Here is a 19,181-nt window from a genome sequence, read left to right as displayed (position 1 = left end):
ACGTCAGGCCGCCTTCGCAGAGGGCGATGCCGAGGTGCCGGGCTAAAAGCGGCAGAACAGCAGCAAGAAAAGCACGGCGCCACCTCGGCGGCCGCAAAGGGCAGCTCCGGGACGCCTCCTGCGCGGCGCTCTGGGAGTTGTAGTCGCTTTCCTTTCCACTCTCCTTCAGCTCCTTGCTCTTGAAACTCCAGCACATACTAGTGGGTGGGTGCCTGAGACTACCAGGCTGTGAACTTTGGGGATTTCAATTTCTAAAAAGGAACGCTGAATAGGACTCTGCCCAGGACGGCTCTCACACGCCGCCCGATCTGAGGACTACAATTTCCAGGCAACTTCGAGGAGGCGGGGCTTTCCAGTACCTAGTCATTGTGGGCATTGTAGTCCAGAGGGGCTCGGGTTCCACCTCTCGAGCTGTCCCGGGATGCAGCCCGGACTACATTTCCCTTCCGTCCGCTCGCTAGCCCAAGGCTGCCTTGGCGCGAGACATTTGCGAGCAGTGTGTCTCCAAGATGGCCGCGTGGGGAAGGAGGCGCCTTGGCCCGAGCAGCAGCGGCGGCAGCGCCCGGGAGAGGTGAGATTCGGCGGCTTGTTGCTTCCCCAGAGTGTGTGACTCAGGAGCTGGTGAGCCAGTGAGGCCTCTTGGGACTGCAGCGCTCTCTCTACCGTAGTTCCCTGGCTCCTTCTCGCCCACTCACCCTCCCGTCCCCTCGCCGGGCACGCGGGGTTCCAGTCCGGGCCCATTCGGGATCCGAGTGGAAGCCGGTGCCCAATCGAGCCGGGCCAAAGCGGTCTCCGAGGTGTGTTCAAGGGAAGCGGTGATGGCGGGGCCCGGCGAGGTGGGCCGCGGTCGTATAAGGTCTGGGCCGAGATGGAGGCTGGGTGGCGCGGAGTGGACTGGGGCCCCGCGCAGGCCCAAGGAGCCCGCCCAGCTGCCCGCGGGGCCGTGCGGCGTTCGAGGCTCCCACCCCTGGCTACACGCGGGCCATCTCGGCCGTGACCCCAGACTTGGCGAGGATTGGCTCCTGGTAGGGAGAAGGAAGCTTTCACCGAGCGGGCCTGCTGCAGGAAGGGAAGTGCGATCTCCACGTTACCGAAGGTAGTCTTAGCCTTCCCCAGTTGTGTCTCTGGCCGAGAGCCGGCCGCTTCCTCGAGAGGCATTCTTAGGACTTTTTGAGGGTTTTCTGCAAGCTCCCATGTCGTGGAAGTCCTTAAAAGTGACCTTTCTTAATGAATGGTGTGTGAATCGGGAGCTAGGAGCTTGTTTCTTCCAAATGGATCTCTATTTGGCGAACTGATTTCTAGGATATTAGATTGGAGTACTTTTACAGTTTTTGCGTTTGGAAAGCCGTTTCAGCCAATAGAAACCATTAGAAGCTGGTAATCTACTAGAAGTTTGGGAAAGGATGTCTATTGGTGGAGTCACCTGGACTAAACTCCTGTCGATTCTTTTACGGCGTAGCAGAGGTTAGCAAGAAATGAGTTTCTTGTGTGCATTTTTTTGTCTTTATGATGAAGACTGTTAAACAGACACGTTTTCTCTTCCCCTTTCTCTCAACTACTTTACCCTGCATTATTCCTTTTCTCTGATTCTATCACATATTCATCGCTGTTGCCTTCAGATAGTTTTCCCAATCCAGAAAATTCTTCGTGTTTGGTAGTTGCTATGGACAGACCCCCTTTACCTTGCATTTTATTCTTGAGCTCAGAGGTATCCAGCATTGTCCGTTCTGCATTTCCTCTTCCTAGGAAAAGCAGTGAATGACAAGCAGATATCTTTGTTTTTCCAACTCCCATCTTGTATTTTGTAGATCGGTGGGTAGAAAGTAACTAAAGTGATGTCGATGATTTTCAGATGGCCTTAAAAACTAGTAAATATTTTCAAGGTCTTTAATGCGAACATTAGTCCTTTAGTAATAGAAAATAACCTGTTTAGAAAACTTAGAGTATCAGAGAGAAAGACATTCCTCCTCTTTGGATAAAAACAACTGAAAAGGCCAAATGGGGATGCCCCAGTCATCATACAGGGGCTGTTAAACCTTTACTGATTTAAGAAGTTAGATATTGGGGATTTTTTTTCTCCTTGGTTCAGGACAATCATTAATTCAAATCTTAGTTTGCAGACCAGCAGCCTATAGGTTGAATCCAGTTCTTGATTGTTGACCCTCCGTTTTTAAGAGAATTTAAATCAGTTGCCCGGTTTATAAATTGAAAATTTTCACAGAAAACTCTCCTCGAAAAGCTGAGTAGTGGCCGACTTGTTTGGTCAGTGCAAGTGCTTTCTAGTTCATCATTCCTCACCTGACAGCTTGATTTATTGCAGTTTCCTGCCTGGTCTCCTTAGGTGTGTTCAGGTTGCAACCATTAGCCTGAAACTGAAAGTTCTGCTCACACATGCAGATGTTGTGCATTAGACAGGAATGGGGCATCTGGTTTTGAGGTTTGGGTGACACCATCTCTCCTCCCAGATAATGCACTGTGGAGGGGGGTACCCCTTTGTTTGCACCATCTGTCTTGCTTCCAGATAACTCAGTGTGGTGGAAGAGGGGGTATATGTGTGACACGCTGGGACTCCATTTGCCTTTGCTATGAGGCCCTAGATGTACTGTTGGAAAGCATAGTTTGCCTAAAAGCCTCCCATGCTGAGCAGGGGCTGGAAACATACTGCCTTCTCCCTGCGCCCCAACCCTGCCAGCTAGCTAACTTCTGGGCACAACTCCATTCCTGCTCAGTGGTTAGGAAGACTGTTTGAGTGGGGCAGGCTGGATTAATTGATTGGCAAGGACCATAGATTATGAGGCCCAAGCCTATTGGTTCTTGTGACTGAAATAGGCTGTTTATGGCTCTTTAAATGACTTTGTTCCATGTCACATTTGTGCTCAGATCTCAGCTCCACATTGTAAGATCACTTTCCTTAGTTGCTGCACGTACCTGGTTGGAATGTGCTTTATGCTGAAACTGAAGGAAGCATGGCCTGGTTTAGGGAAAGGGCTAGAATAGAGCAATGCTTTGGGCAAACTTTCCAGATTTGCCAGTGGCTGCAAACTCTAAAGCATGCCTTGTATTTAAAGGCCCTGCCTGGTGCCAGATTGTCCACAAGAATTACTGTCATCAGCTGTGTATTAATGATGGTTGAGTTTAGAACCTGGTACTTGAGTTTAGAGCTGTATTAATTCAGTAGCCACTCGTCACATGTGACAATTAATTAAAATTAAATAAAATGAAAAATTTAGCTCATCAGTCATGCTAGCCACATTTCACGTGCTCGGTAGCCACATATGGCTGACTACCCTATTGGATAGCACAGATACAGAACATATCCATCATTGCAGAAAGTTCTGTTGAGAGGACAGTGACGGTCTAGACTGAAATAAGAGAGGGGTGGAAATAGCAAAATGAAAGCTGCTTGCATGTTGATTTTTCTCTCCACTCCATTAAATCTAGGGAATCAACAGTGTTTGTAATGAAGAACATCAGACTCTGAGCTGTAACCTGAATTCTTGTCCAAAATTCAGCACACTGGCAGCGAGCACACGAAACAGATTGCCACTTGTCCTGTCGGCGTCTTTGAGACACACTTGCCCATCTAGGAAGGCACAGTGCAGGTATCTGTGTGTTCTGCCACTTGAGTGGTAACCCGGACCAGCTCACAGACGGTCCACCTGTCTCCTTGTACCGCTTGTCTTCACTTCCTCAGGGCCCCTGAGCACCCCTGAGTTCTCCGTGATTATTGGAATGTGAGTATAGCCAAGACTCCCAGTTCCTGTTTTTATCATCACGTGAAGGTGTATTTGATCTGTTTCTAATTATGATTTGAGGCAGCAGCACTGTTTAAAGGGCTGAGCATGCTGGACTAATTGCTCAGGTTTTAGAGTAATATCACTTTTTATGGCCTGACCCTCCCCTGGCTTGTGCAGCCATCTGCTCCAGTGTTTTTAGGCAGCTAGTACCTGGGGATTACTTCCATATCTTCTGTAGCCTGCTTTACTCCTCAGGACTTGATCCTCTGACAGCTTTGCTTTTATATGTGAATCAGACACATTTGGTCCTGGGTGGCCGGTGGAGGGTTTAGTTCCCAGTCCAGCTGAACAGATTGTCTACAAGCCATGTGGGCAGGGAGCACACATTCCCCTTGTTTTGATCTGATCCTTTCCTTTTATTGCTGAGGACCGTCAGGGGTTTAGGGTTTTTATTTCCCTTGAAAGACTCCCGTTCTGGCTCTAGTGTTTGGTGAAAATGTTTGTTTCCTTCTGGTCTGGATGAGCCTTACAGGCACAGCATCTGCACCCAAGTATGTAAGTTTGTAGCCCTGAGGGTGCTGGGTCCCACTCAGCTGACTACCAGAAGGTGGAGTTGTACATGTTCTGATCCCAGAAATTGGATATTGTAGGTTAGGATCTACTGGGATTCATCCTTTTTGGCATGAATTTCGGTTTTCCTTGATTCAGTCAACCAGTCTGGATTCCAGTTGCAATAACTTCTACCTCTGTGGTTTAGTCCTTTAGCCAGAGGTCCCCACCTTTTTGGCACCAGAGACTGATGCTCCTATGAGAATCTAATGCCTGATGATTTGAAGTGGAGCTGAGGCGGTGATGCTGGTGCTGGGGAGCGCTGGGGAGCGGCTGCAAATACAGATGAAGCTTCGCTTGCCTCCTGCTGTGCAGCCCCATTCCTGACAGGCCATGGACCATTATGGGTCCGTGGTCCGGGGGGTTGGGGACCCCTGCTTTAGACCACATTCCAATTCAGGCTCAACTTTCTGAAGAAAAGAAGGATGGTCTTATGTCCAGGAAGGTGAGGAGGAGGCTGAGGCCAAGCCTGAGTTGGGCTTCTCTACTCTGGGCCTGGGGTGGGGTGTGTGTGTGTGGTGGTGGAGGGAGTGTGGGTGTGTGTATATGCATGCTCCTCAGTGAATGAGGGCAATGGGAGGACATGGAAAGTACTACACAGAGTGAGCACACCCAAGAACCTCCCAGCTGCCACTGTGTTCTGTCCCTGGCGCTAGCAGCAACATTATGGGCTACTGAGTTCTTAGGAAAGCCAGTAATCAATTAGTAGTCATAACAGTTTAGCTCAAGGCTGTCCATTAGGGCAGCCATTTAGCCACATGTGGCTGTCAAGCATTTGAAACGTAGCTTGTGTCAGAGGAACTGAATGTTTCAGTTTACTTAATTTTAATTAATTTCAACAGCTGCATGGACTTTAAACTGGGTGGTGCTTTGCAGCTGTCACTTTGGTTTGCACACGCAGACCCCATCCCGTCTTCCCTGAAGTACTCTGGGAGAGCTAGGGCCTTTGCCCCATTTGACGCCAGGGAAGCTGGCTCAGAGCAGCAAGGGGGTTTGCCCTTGGACACAAAGCCAGTGAGTGACTGAGAGGGAACTTGAATCCAGGTCTCTTTACTCCCACACTTGGGGTACTGTGTTCTTGTTCCCAAAGCAGAGAGCTGCCCAGTTGCTAGAACACAGAAGAGGAAACCGTTCTTTTGCACTTGCTTTTTCTGAAATAGATGAAAATGCCAGGTGCCCTACAGAAGTTCCTTGGCCTGTATGGAACTGTTTTCAGTATTTGGGGTAACATGCCTGTGTCTTTTTGTTCTAACTGGCCTTTAAATCCATAGAATAGAATTTTACTGCTTTCTTTGGATCCTGAGGAAGCAAGCAATTTTTGGTTAGTCAAAAGTGAGTTTTCCTACAGCCAGGAGTAGAAGTAGAGTCCAGCACCTCACATGTCATAGGTGATCCAGTGAGCACATGCTTATTAGGTGGAAAGCAACTTAGCATATGGACTTAGTTTAATTTTTCAGTCACTGGTTCTCTTAATTTCTGTAATTGTTTTTCTTCTCCCGTCACTCATTTCAAATGTAGTTACGCGAATGTCTATTGGGAACCTGTCACATTCAGGCCCAGTGCTGGGGATACCATGATGAAAATACATTCTCTGCTTTGAAGGAGCTCAAAGTCGACAGCCTTTTGTATTTCAGGTGGGAGCTCACACTTCAGTCCTGCCTGTGATCCCAGGGCCCGCTCCAGGAAGTGGGCCTAAAGCAAGTGCTTCCACTATAGTTAGATTTGGTTCTGGTTCTGGTGTGACCAGAAAGGGATGGTGGCTTGCAGGACAGCTTGGCCAGTGCTTGTTTGAGTGAAACATGGAAATGGAATTGTCTTCATGCTCACTGGCAGGACTGCAGGGGTGTGAGACGGGCATGACACCTCAGCAATGAGAAGCCGCCTGCACTCAGACCTGGCTGCAATGATGGGCTTGTTCCCCAAAAGCGCAGGCTTCTCTGCAGGCACCTAGTTGCTGCTGGAGTGGAAGTGGGCTGTCTACTGCTGTCTTCGGCTGTGGAGGGCCCATGTCTCTGGTCTCTTCACCCCAAGGGATACAGAGCTATTGAACAGCATTTTTCTTTTTAAGAAAAGGTTTATAATTTTTCCATTATAAAAGGAGCACGTTTAATTTTTTTAATACAAAAAAGTATGAAGAAAAATAAAATTTAAGAGTCAGCTGTTAGGCCACCATCCAGAGAAAACTGTTACTGACCTTTTATCGTGTATAGCACCTTTGATAACCCCCCAGACAGTTTGCCTTAGGTTTTTAAAAATTATATGTTAAACCTATCAAAAATATATTTCTGAATGTGAAAAGTCCTTAACTTACTACAATATGTATGACCCTTGAAAATGTGTTAAATAAAAGAAGACAGTCACAAAAGCCAGTGTACTATATGATTGCATGTATATAAAATGTCCAGAATAGGCCAACTCAGAGAGTCAGAAAGTAGACTAGTGATTGCCAAGGGATAGAAGGGCTGGAAGAAATGGGGAGTGATGGGTTTCTTCTTGGGATAATGCAAATGATCTAAAATTGATTGCGGTGTTCTTTGCACAACTTGGTGAAAGTGCTGAGCCATGGAACTGTACACTTTAAATGGGTGAACTGTATGGAGTGTGAATTCTATCTCAATAAAGCTGTTACTAAAAAAGTACAAATCACGAGATACCACCTCACACCCATCAGGAAGCCTACTATTAAAAACAAAACAGTGTTGTCGAGAATGTGGATAATTGGAAAAAACATAAGTGTTGGTAAGGATGTAGAGAAATTGGAACCCTCCTGCATTGATGGTGGGAATGTAAAATGGTACAGCTGCTGTGGAAAACAGTATAGTGGTTCCTCAAAAAAGGAAAAATAGAATTACCGTGTGATCCAACAATTCCATTTCTAGGTATATATCCAAAGAAATTGAAAGAGACTCAAACAGATATTTTTATACCTATATTCATAGTATTATTCACTACAGCTAGGAAGTGGAAATAAATGTCCATCAGTGGATGAATGGACAAACAAAATGTGGTTTATACATACATTAGGATATTATTCATCCTTAAAAAGGAAAGAGACGGACACATGCTGTATAACATGGATGAACCTTGAAAACATTATGTCAAGTGACATAAGCCAGTCACAAAAGGACAAAGACTGTATGATTCCACTTATATGAGATACCTAGAATAGTCACATTCATAGGGATAGAAAGTAAAATGATCAGGGTGGGGTAGGGTGAGAGTTATTGCTTAATGGGTAAAGAGTTTTAGTTTTGTAAGATGAAAAAGTTCTGGAGATTGGTTGCACAACATTGTGAATGTACTTAACATTACTGAACTGTACACTTGAGAGTAAATTTTATGTGTATTTTACCATAATTAAAAATTAATAAACCTGTGTGCTCACCACTCAGCTTAAGAAGTAGATAACTAGCATTAACCTGACCCCACATGTCCCTCTTGTCAGGCCGAGGCCACCTCGCTCCTGAATTGTCTGTCATTCTTTTGGTTTTCTTCATAGTTACCATACATGAAAATATTCCTAAATAGCACATCCTTTAGTTCTCTATGCTTTTGAATTGTGTATGTGCAGTGGCCATCTGCATGTGTTTATACCTGCTTTCCCCTCTATCTTACAAGTAAGGGTCTCAGTTGCACATCTCTGATTCCATTTTCACTCTTGTGGAGGATGTCACTATTTGTCTTCCATCAATAATTTTTTGTTCTCATCAAACAGTGCTGCTCTGAACATACTTGTACAGCTCTGACTTGGGGAAGTGTCTCCAGACTTTGGGATCCCATGTTTGAGACTACTTCTGTAATCCCAGATTCATTTGAGACCGATTTTGCAGTGGTATGAGGGGGCATGAGGTGCCCAGATCCTGGAGGAAATGGAGTTTGTTCTGTGATTCCTCATTGGCCACCTTTTTGCTGGAAAGCCAGAGTTTCTTGAGTACCGCCAGAGTGGATTCAGAGGAGAGGAGAGGAGGGTCTTAGGTATCAGGCTTCAGGCCGACTCTGGTTGAAGGCAGAAGAGGAGGCAAGTTCAAGAGCCCTAGTCACAAGTTCAGCGTCTGTAGCAGTCACTCAGGCTCAGATAGGTTCATGTCCTGCTCCACGTGCTAGTTAAGGGTTCAACATTCAAAGCAATCTCAGTGCTGGTAGAGGGTGTTTAGGAGAATAACCCTGTTCTGTAAGTACTAAAGGTTCAAAACTTATTTGGTTAAAAGGGACCTCTTTTTCTTTCTAGAGCCACTCCATTCCCCTCCCCAGTGACATAATTCTTAGGTCTTTGTATATCTGTCCAGAAATGTTTTGTGCATATAAAAGCAAATGTATACCTTTTAAAAAATACACTAAAGATGCACATACCATAAACACTGTTATGTACTCGCCTTGTCACTTCTATTTCTTAGAGACTTTTCCATTATCAGTGCTATCTCTCTTTTTAAACACTAACTTTTTATTATGCTGTCTTACTGGTCATTTCACACCTGCAATGAAAAGCAAAAATACAGCCCCATAGGAAGTCCAGGGCTCAAAAGGTTCCACTTAGCTGTTTTTTTGGTTTGGGTTTTTTTCTGTTCTGTACCAGGGTTCAAATTAGGGGTTGGCTGGTGATGCTCAGAAATGGTTCAAGGCAGTCTTCTAACTGGGTTCTTTTCTTAATTGGGTTTCATTTGACCCGGAACCAAAAGCAAGCCATATGTGGGTGGGCGCTGGGGTAGCTGGGTGGCTGTAGATATGGCTTTCTCCTGGGTATCCTCAGCTACCAGGTTTTTGAAGTGACAGTTCATGTCAACCATGCAGAACTGAATCTGGTGGTCCAGGCAGCCTTTAAAACCTACATTTGCAGGGGCAGATGGCACCCCACTATCATCCCAGGTGAAAGGAGTGGGTACTGCTTGGGAGGTGGCCTCTAACAAAGGGGACCTCCTACTTACGTGTCCATGTTTGTTTGGAACCTTGCTGTTTCCTTCCTTATACATTATTAGGAATCCTGGAAATCTCCTCTAGACTTCAGATTTCATCCTTTCCCAGTGGAAACTAAGAATCCCTTTCCTGAATTGGGTGTAGCAGGTTTCGCTTTATATAAGGACTTGGTGAGTTTATGGCACTGCTGGCTGGTCCGGCTTCTAAGACTGCCTTGTCTGAAGGTGCCTGGGAAGTTACTTGAGTGTTTATGCTCATCTTCACACTACAGAGAGTTCATTTACGGTGATGGATAAGAGTGAGGTGACCTGCCCACACCATAGTAAGATATGGGGGCTCCAGGAAACAGCATGCTTTCACAGCCTCATGGTGTATGTACTGGCTGAGTACATGTCTATTCATGCTCCTCTGAGTTGTGGTGTTCATGACTGCCCGCCAACGAAGGCACAAGGTAACAACTACTCGTGTCTGCTCCTGTGCTGTTGGGGCTCAAAATGGGTGCACCTGATGACAGCACTGAGATGGTACTTCACTTCCAGGCTTGGTGGGACCAGTGGACACACACACTATTCTGTGTTAACAAATGATAGGAGATGGCCTTGCCTACCACACTTGCCTGAGGAACCAGAGGGAGCCTCCCCCTGGGATGGGCTGGGAAAGGTGGGCCTGGGTGAATATGGATACCAGCTGGGCTTGCAGAGGAGAGGGCAGCTGGGAGCTGAGGAGGGACCCGGTTAGCATGGGATGGGGCAAGGTGGGATATGCCCACTGATGTGTTTAAGATAGAGCAGTCTGTTCCAGGTGCTGGGGTTCCAACTGGCATTATTGGGCTTAATAGTATTTTTTTCACATTTAGGATGGCTACAGTCTGCTGGGCAGAGAACGGTACTGCTCAGACAGATTTGGAGTTTGGCAAGAACATTCTGTAATCACAACCTTAACACCTACGTTTTGCTTTGAGTGTTCCAGAGGACTTTGTGGCCAGAAAGCTCACTTTGGATGGCAGCAAGTTGTCCCCTGGCCTCACTGTGATAGCTAGCAGGACACACAGCTGATTTGGAAGTGCCACCTCTGCAGTTCACAGATCATACATGATTTGACCCCTCCCTTTCCCTTGTTCTTCTCTCTCCCCTCTGTCTCTCTTGGCTGATGAACTTCAGAACATAAAGGAAATCTCTGGGCCAGGAGTGCTCCTTCCTGGGAGCCAGTCTCCTGTCCCTGGACATCTGGAGGCAGGCAACCTTTTACCAGTGACTTTAATGTCTCATGTGACTTCCTCTTAGGTTTGCTTGTTTGCTAAAGGTGGTTTCTATAGTGCTAAATCCTGCCTAGGAGTAATAATTGAAACGCTCTCCCTCTTACCTCTCTGAATTAAAACCAAATGGAAAACCTCCACAAAGGCCTTCCAAGGGAGAACCCAGCTTTTCCCATTTCATAAAGTTCTGGTGGGTTCTTAGAGAAATGGCTCATTAACTGCCCCGGAAAGGCAGCCCTGACCACTGGCATATGTAGCAAGGTGCTTTGGCAGCATCTCATGTTTAGGAGGCTTCTTGTCCAACCCTCAGGGAATAACTTCTCCCCAGTGCACACAGTTTAATTAGGACCTGTGATTTAATTAGGAGGCTTCCCTGAGCCCGGATGAATTACAGTTACCTTTTCAGGATAAAGAGTGCCCTCTGCATGAGTCCCACCAGTGCCTTTTGTTAAAGTGGCTCCACCTGTGAGTGAAGGCCCCCTTCCGGAGGACCCTGCACTTGGTGGTACTGCTAACCCATTCCCAATGACTTCATTTCTAATGTGATCACAAGAGTATTAGTCATTTATCCAACTAGAGTGAAACACTGCTTCTTAGATTTGCTTATTTGCTTTTAAAAGTAGCTTTACCATGCTGAATTCTGCCTGGGAATAATAACTGGAAGGAGCACTCGGTGGTCTGTAGAACAGGTTTCTCCAATCCTGTCCTTTTTCCTTGAAGTTTCTCCCGACAATTCAGTTTCCACCACCCTTAACATGTAATGGCTGGGGCTACCTTAATGCTGAACTCAAGTTCTGGGGCGCAACCTTGTTTTTAAAGCTTTCACCGGACCCTAATGTGCATGCTCACTGACCAGGAAGCTCTGACCCCAGCTCCCTTGTGGTTTTACTCTGAGTGACCACATGGTGTGCATGTACTGAACCCTCAGCTGCTGGCCTGGTGTCCGTTAGCACTTAAGGTTGTGCTTTTTGTTGGACATTTGCAGCTCAGGTGGGTGGGCCACGTTCACTGTGGTGTGGCCCAACTCACTAATCCAGAACCCCATTTGCAAGGGGTGTGTACTTAGGCAGGGGGAACAGTGATCACCAGGATCCTCATCTTCTTTGTGATGGTCTGACCAGCCTGGGCACCAGGGGTGGCTGAGGGGAAGGGGCTGCTTTTCACTGAGGCATGTGATAGAAAATGGCTCTGCACAGCCTGGTACTATGGGTTAAGCAACTTGATCCAGCCTCAAGAGCTATGTCTAGCAGCACCCCTTTCAGAGTGTAGGCTAAAGACTTTTCAGATGAACAGATAACACAAAACTAGGAGAAACAGTGTGTGCTGGATGGCAGTATAGAGATTCAGAAAGATCTGGACAGGCTGAAACAAGCCAAGTGATAGAGACAAGGTGTGTACAGACCTGTAATAAGGTTTGCCTTTGCGGGGTATGGAAACATTCTGCCCTGGATAGGAAGTTTGCACTAGAGAGCCCTCAGACTGAGAATCCTGAAACTACCTAAAATGCCCTCTTGGTCCATGGTCACTGCTGGTGTTTGGCCTTGATGTGGAGCTGAGCCTTCAGTAAGGTTCCATTGCGATGGTCCTATCACTCATCCCTAGTCCCGGGGGAAGAAGAGCAGCATAGCCCCTTGAAGTGGGTCTTGTGAACAGTGTTTCTTATGTGAGTAAGAGAAGCATTTACTGGGCCTATAGAGTCAGAATGGGCAGGCACATCTGGGGCCCTCATGGGATCCTTAACGTCCTCTGAATTTCAGAGTCAGTACTGTTCTTGAGACAATGTCTTTCCTAATTAAATCAAAGGGCTGCTTTTTTCTAAGCAGTGGGCTAGGGTTGATGGCCTGGGGAAGGGCTTTGTGAAGCTTGTTCTCCTGCAGGGGTTAGATGAGTTTAGTTCTCAAATCACCCAATGTGAAGGCAACCCTATTTACCTTGTGTTTTGTAGGCCAAGGATGACTGCTTTTGAACCATGCAAAGGGCAGGGTGTCTGGCATCTGTCTCAGGGGTCTATAGGTTTCCATCAAAGAATCCTCCTTCTGTCAATTACCCTGATTAACCAAGAGCAGATTTCATCCTGCTGACCTTGGGCTTCTGTTCTGTGTGTGTTAATGTGATTCGGGGCTGAAATCTTTCTTGTTTCCTTGGGGCTATTCTGCTAACTCACAGACCTGTCCACTGCATTTAGGGTAACCGCCAAACCATGTACATATTGTAGGTTGTCATCTTAAAGATCAGGATACTCTTTTTTTATGTTCCATTTTGTTCATTCAGAAAAAGAACTCTTTACTAATTATCTTGAATACTGGGTTCTAAGAGAGATAAAAACATAAGTGAGATGTGGTGCCCTCAAGAGCTCAGGCTCTTTGATGAGCCTGAGGCCCAGACTTCCCCTCCGTGGCTTTCCCCTCAGTGTCTTGGCAAAGAAACAGTAAGTGCTTCCAGCCTAACCATCTCTTTTTCCCGCCCCTCCGTCATAAGGGTGAGCTTGTCGGCCACAGACTGTTACATCGTGCATGAGATCTACAACGGGGAGAACGCGCAAGACCAGTTTGAGTATGAGCTGGAGCAGGCCCTGGAAGCCCAGTACAAGTACATTGTGATCGAGCCCACCCGCATCGGTGATGAGACTGCCCGCTGGATCACCGTAGGCAACTGTCTACACAAGACCACCGTGCTGGCGGGTACTGCCTGCCTCTTCACCCCATTGGCACTGCCCTTAGATTACTCCCACTACATCTCCCTGCCTGCTGGTGTGCTGAGCCTGGCCTGCTGCACCCTCTACGGAATCTCCTGGCAGTTTGACCCTTGCTGCAAGTACCAAGTGGAGTATGATGCCTATAAACTGTCCCGCCTGCCCCTGCACACACTCACTTCCTCCACCCCAGTGGTGCTGGTCCGGAAGGATGATTTGCACAGAAAGAGACTGCACAATACGATAGCACTTGCTGCCCTGGTGTACTGTGTAAAGAAGATTTACGAACTCTACGCTGTATGATTTCAGTAGAACAGAGAGAAGCAAACAACCCAGCCCACAAGAGACAACAGAGTATTCAGGTTGCACAGTAACATTTTTGCTCTGTGAGGCGTCAGAGCCGAGGGAGGTGTTTGGTTTAATATTTGTTATTTTAAAAAAAGAAATAGCACAGATCACAAATGTACCAAGGGTTTTTCAACTCATCACACTAAGATGTGGATTTCCGTAACCCACAGGGAGTCTGAGGCTATGGAAGTCTGACTGGGCAGTGGAATGTTAATGTAAGCATTGCTGCTGAGGGGGTGTGAACGCGCTTGGGGGTGGGGGTCTTTAAGTATATTGTTTGGCTATACCATCCAGAGCCAACCAGAAGCTATTGACCATTAAAATTATGAGAATTTCAACTCCAGGTGTCTTCTCTTTTCATGGCTGTCTGCAGCTGCTGCCGCGCAGTCTGTTCAGAGTGGCAGCTTGCATGTAGAAGGAGTTGGCAACATGAAAAGCACCCTGTTCCTTGCTGCAGCCTGGTGCCACCATTTGCAGCAAGGACAGGCCTTTGAACAAGGCAGGCTTAGACCCAAGATAGCCCTGGGGCAGGACCCCTCCCAGAGCAGTCTCATGTCTCACTCTGGCCCGGTTTCCATGGCCAGCACTGCTAAATGGTGTTCAGGGACATGGTAGAATAGGGTGGCAAGGCCTAAAGGTCACTGGGTTTCCACATGGGTTCATATGGGAAACTGGGGCCTGGGATCTTTTGTCTAGATTCTGATTTGGAAAACACAAAAACATCTGCATTTTTTTAAATCACTGAAACTGTTCTTGACGTGGACCCTGAGTTCAACCCACTGTCCCTAGGCTGAGGGAAGAGTCCTCAAAGCAGCCTCTGCAGCACCCTGCCTCTGTACCTGCCTGGTGCCACCATTCCACAGGAGCCGGGTCCCATGTTCCTCCCTCACACCAAAGGGCATATTATGCATCATTTCCCACATTCCCTGTAAGGCTTTGGATAAATGAAAAATTATCCCCTCCACAAAGATTTTGGGTCCCCTGCTTAACAACTGCAGCTTTCCTAAGACCTCTGTTCTCAGCCAGCTTTGAAGAGCTACATAGTACTTTTGAAGAGCCCATGTTTAAGAGGCAACCATACTGATTTTTCCCCTACTTTTAAAGGATTTATCAGGAAGATCTGATACCAGACAGTAATGAAGGGGTGCACAGGAAGGCATCAAAGGAGTGACTGGGCCAGTTTTTGTAGGGGGAGACCCAGAGCTTTAAAAAGATTTCAAAAGGGACTCATGGCCCACGAAGAGTCTGAGAAACTGATTTAATTCCAGGGGCCCTAGAGATACTAATTACTCAGTTAAGTGCTCGGTGGCCACAATGGTGTTGGGTAAACACTACTGTTTACATGGCAGTGTGGCCATCTGGAACAATGGTGAACTGGTAGTGGTCACAAACAGACCTCACCTTGACTGTGTAGTGCCCATGACCCCTCGCACGTCTTGACTGCTGGCTCTTGAACCTGCTAGGCAAGAATGGTAGGTATTTTTGCCCACATTTGGAAAGGGAGCCCTATGCTCTGCCTGCAAATCGGATTTCATGGGGGAGGCAGCTAGAAGTAGACAAGCAGTAGCCATCTCAGGGCAGCTGAGCAGAAGCCCTCATTAGAAATAGAAGCCAGGTGCACTGAACAAAGTGATTCTTGTTGGGCGGACTAGCTCAGATTCTGAAATGCCACCTTAGTTATGTGTTCCATGCCAAGGAGGTGAGGATGTGGTGCTGTCATGGACCACAGGGCAGGGGTTTTAGATTCTAGGGCTCTACTTTAGCAGTGCCAAGTTAGCTGGGAAGGAGAGCAGCAGAACCACTTCTGTGCCTAGACAGCCTGGCCCTTCTGTTGGCACTGACTTATCTGTTTCTGCCACCTTCTACATATATGTCACTGACAAGTGGGCAGTGTTCATCAGTAACATGCCACAACGCTCCTGAAGAAACAGCCTTAAATAGCTGCCAACTGAGAGAGAGAAGAGGCCAAGTTGGGTGGGCCCTCCTCTGCAAAGTCCATATGCATGAGTCCTGGCTGTATCACTTCATGCAGTTCACTGAGTTATTTAAACTGTCCGCTTCACTCCAATTTCAGAGAAGAGCAAAGACCTTTCATAAGGTCCAACTCATCAGGAAATGAGAGCAGACCCTCGCAAACTCTTACTGTCTCTCATGTTGTTACAGTCTTAGCTCCTTCCAAAGTATAGTGTTCATATCTGATTCAGCAGCTGTCAACTCCTGATGAGGAAGGGACGTTCCTTCCTCAGTGCCTGCTGGGAACTAGGCAGTGTGCCCAAGTAGCTGTGCACTCAGTATATCAAGAGATATACGTGTGAGCTACAGCCACTCAGTAGTGCACAGATGTACAGTAGTGCTGTCTGGAAAAACTAATTTGGTTTTGTAGGGGGAGACTGATTTTGGCATGAAGCACAAGACAGCTTGCTTCCGCCCTTAGACCAGTGAAACACCAGGAGTCTTAAGGAGTAAAGTGGAAAGTGCCTTTGAACTTCATGAGAAGGCAGAACTAATTCAGAATTGTGCTTTTCAAATCTACCCAGTAGAATTCAGGGATGAAAGAGATGGAAAAACAACACTTGATGGCAAAAGAGAAATTGGAACAGCAACAATACCACTACCCCTGGTGGCAGGTGTTCATATTCAAATGTAGGTTGAGACTCCAAGAATGAAAGGCCAAGGCCAGTCCTGGCCCAGCTCCCCTTTTTGAGGTGCTCTTGTGTGTGGTGCACTTGCCCTCAGGAAAGTGCTGTGCTGCCATCCAAGTCACAACAGCAGGCTCAACAAGCCCCACCTTTACCCAGTGTTCTCTCCAGGGGCATGTAATTCCAGAGGGACCTGAGATGGCTATTGGTGCAACATGGACATCAAGGAACCCTGAATCACTGGCCCTTTTTAGTCCTCTTCCTAGTCTCTGAGCATCTGTGTGGTGCAAACACATCTTTAATACCTTTGACATTGCCAACCTCCTCAAGAGCAGCTGTGCTTCAGACTCAGCCTTTGGCAGACAGTAAATCTAGTTGATTTTAATGGTCCTGTATTACATTATTTTCTATTTATATGGTCAAGGTACAGCAAGTGAGTTGAGTTTTTTTAAATGTTAGGTAAATAAATATTCATTGTTATCTGGATATGAATCAAGTGTCATATCTAGGTTAAGAGACCCTTCGTGTCTGCTCCAAGCTCTATGTCCCAACTCACACCTGGGAGTCGGCTTGGTAGGCTTCCAGCCACTATCACAATGGGTCCAAAAGCAATAACCTCAGCAACATAGTTATTGCTGTCTTTTGATGGAGTATGTGCTTGCTAAACCTGCACTCCTCAGAGGGCAGTATATCACATCAGTCTCCTGTTGCTGAGTATTTTATTTAATCGAAAATAAAGGACAACACCTGGACATGGGTCTTTTCTAAAGTGCCAGCCAATAAGTGTCCAAGGAGAGATATTCTCTCATTCCCATTTACAGAGACAGCTTCCTCTATCACTGCCTTTTACTGAGGACCTGCTATGCATTCTGCAATTTTATTTGACCTCATACTTGGGATAGGCTTTAGTGTGGTGGCTGCTGTCTCAAATCCAACTATTCCCTGACATGAACCCTAAGGAGCCCTCTCTCTTCCATGTCAGGAGAGAGGTAGATGGTTTCCGTGGATAGTGAAAAGCCACCCATCACGTCTGTATCTACATTCCAACCATGGGCTCCTGCAGTGTCCAGGCCCTGTTGGGAGCTGGGATAGGTCACCAGACCTAATCATCTACTTGCTCTCCTACTCTCAGGAAACTCAAGAGCCTTGAATACCCAACTCACAGGCTGGCTTTGGCCATTTTTATTTTGTGGGTAGCTGTTTAAAATACAAGCTCTATCAAGTCCAGAATTAGGACACATGTAAGGTGCCAGTATAATATGCTAGGAGATTTTTATTCCAACTTGGGGAAGCCTATACAATGGACCCACAATTTCCATTGTCAGCTTCAATAATGGGAGAAGTTTCATCCTAAACTTCAGGTATGAAGTTGACTTACTCAATGAACCTCAGAAAGGTGGATGCAGGCATCCTTTTTGGCTATGCTCTAACTGTCATAGCTAACAAACGGGCTGCTTCCACCAGAGACCACATGCTTCTTTAGAACGCCCTCCCTCCTGAGTTTCTGAATATTATTTTCTAGAGGATAATGAAGTCATGTGGGATCTTCCTCTTCCTTTGGGCTGCTGGCTCCTTAGTAAATTCATCTTCTGGTTGGAGTGGTGCCTGACCCTACAGGGCTTTGAGTGGGAGTCAGTGGAAACTGGGCAATACCTTTTAGGTACTAAATCTGGTGTCACTTGGGATATGTCAAATGATCAATCACATATTAGCCCATTTGCTGTGTTGAATGAGATACTGTAGGAACCTGGAAATGGAGGAATATGAATGACTTCTTAAAACTACAGCCTTCTCCCTTGAGTATTGGAAGTGGACTCTGCCAAAAACAATTAGGTAAATGGTCTTGGATAAGTTAAATATGAAAACAACAGGGTCAAGGTGATATCAGGATGTCTTCTGATGTTAAAGACTGAAACATTTCTGGGAGCTGGCAGAGTCTGGAATTCAAAGGAGACGTGATTCTTCTAGTCCTTGAGGACTACGACTCTTACTGTTCAATTCATTTATTTCATATTCTTAGCATTAAAACCCCACTCCATATTTATTCCTTAAGTGTTACCCCTCACCCCTGAGAAGAAAAGCCTGTTGCCTATTTTGTTTCCAATTATCTGCCAGCAGGGTCTTTGCCAGGGATCTGTAGAAGTGTATTTCTATCTTTCCTACCTGTGAGATAAATATCCAGTAAAGTCTCAACAAATGCAGCTCTCCCTTGTAGAACAGCCATTCCCAAGCAGGTGCTACTTCCTGCCCCAGTTCTGTTGCAGCACTAGGAGTTCTTGGATTTCTGCTCCTTTCTGGCTCGAGAGGCCATGAGGCTGAAGAAGAGCCCAGGAGCCAGAGTTCGCAAATAAATGGCCAAGGAAGGCAACAGGTCAGCCAGGATCACATCTTTCTTTTTCTTCCCCACAATAGCCAGAACATCTCGGGCCACATCCATAGGCCTTCGGCCCTGTGCTGTCGTCCTGTCCATAACTAAAATAAATAAAAGAAACACATGAACTTGGAAGCAGAGTCTCTCTCTTGAGTTTAGCTGATGTGGACCGTCATCAGGTTGGCTTGCTGGACTTCATATCATGAAGCTCCTTCCAGTCTGTCAGGAGGCAGGTGGTACACCACCTTCCTTGACTCTTTCATACTTCAAGGAAATGAGGACCTATTCTGCAGCTCAGTGTTCATGAGCTGGGGTAAAAGAGATGTGGGTCGTAGATAGGAATAAGGTAGACAGGGCCCTAGTCAGTGCTCAGAGCTGCTGGTCCACGACAAAGGATAAAGACCAGCCCAGAGTTAGTCCCTCACATGACAGATGAGGAGGAGCTTCCTGATCTTGACAAGTTTTGCCTTTTGAAACAACCAATGACTAAGGATGTTGTACCATCAATTAATCTTGGATAACCTGGCTTGAGGTCTGCCAGGTAGCGAGTGGGAAAAGACTATGACCCCCAAATGTACTATGAGCTCACTGAAGTGAAGAAGTGAGTCAGAAGAGATAT

At 46.6% G+C, this 19,181-nt stretch overlaps 2 protein-coding genes across 15 annotated transcripts in view; one reads left to right on the top strand and one right to left on the bottom strand.

Annotated features, from left to right (window-relative positions):
- Positions 1–406: 406 nt before the first annotated feature.
- On the top strand, positions 407–13,890 carry TMEM11 (transmembrane protein 11). Of its 6 annotated transcripts, XM_039847622.1 has the most exons (5): positions 597–797; positions 3,442–3,734; positions 4,495–4,791; positions 5,865–5,980; positions 12,991–13,890. In XM_039847622.1, the coding sequence occupies exons 3-5, from the start codon at positions 4,690–4,692 to the stop codon at positions 13,505–13,507; spliced, it is 735 nt and encodes a 244-aa protein (XP_039703556.1). In that variant the 5' UTR covers positions 597–797; positions 3,442–3,734; positions 4,495–4,689; the 3' UTR covers positions 13,508–13,890. The 6 variants fall into 6 exon arrangements, 5 of the variants coding, with proteins under 5 accessions (XP_039703555.1, XP_039703557.1, XP_039703559.1 ...); XR_005649578.1 differs by lacking the exons at positions 5,865–5,980; positions 12,991–13,890 and adding an exon at positions 5,981–7,438 and having other exon boundaries at positions 578–797; XM_039847621.1 differs by lacking the exons at positions 597–797; positions 4,495–4,791; positions 5,865–5,980 and adding an exon at positions 407–571 and having other exon boundaries at positions 3,442–3,602.
- Positions 13,891–17,370: 3,480 nt separating this feature from the next.
- Positions 17,371–19,181, bottom strand: part of DHRS7B (dehydrogenase/reductase 7B) — a 55,385-nt gene continuing 53,574 nt past the window's right edge. For all 9 annotated transcript variants that reach the window (XM_039847613.1, XM_039847612.1, XM_039847619.1 and 6 more), the window contains one exon: positions 17,371–18,663. In XM_039847613.1, coding sequence (XP_039703547.1) covers positions 18,458–18,663 — 206 coding nt within the window. In that variant the 3' untranslated portion in view covers positions 17,371–18,457. The remainder of the gene's footprint in view (positions 18,664–19,181) is intronic.

This window comes from Pteropus medius, unplaced genomic scaffold (genome assembly GCF_902729225.1).
Source record: "Pteropus medius unplaced genomic scaffold, Ma_sr-lr_union100, whole genome shotgun sequence".
In the NCBI taxonomy this organism is placed as follows: domain Eukaryota; kingdom Metazoa; phylum Chordata; class Mammalia; order Chiroptera; family Pteropodidae; genus Pteropus; species Pteropus medius.
Note: the sequence above shows the minus strand (reverse complement) of the source record. Positions and strands in the feature narration are given on the sequence as shown.

Excerpts from the sequence above, each read along its gene's own strand:
- TMEM11 (XM_039847621.1), top strand. The coding sequence starts at position 422 with ATGCAGCCCGGACTACATTTCCCTTCCGTCCGCTCGCTAGCCCAAGGC. Across the intron at positions 572-3,441 it reads GGCGGCAGCGCCCGGGAGAG|GGAATCAACAGTGTTTGTAA; the intron begins GTGAGATTCGGC and ends CATTAAATCTAG. Across the intron at positions 3,603-12,990 it reads TCTAGGAAGGCACAGTGCAG|GGTGAGCTTGTCGGCCACAG; the intron begins GTATCTGTGTGT and ends CTCCGTCATAAG.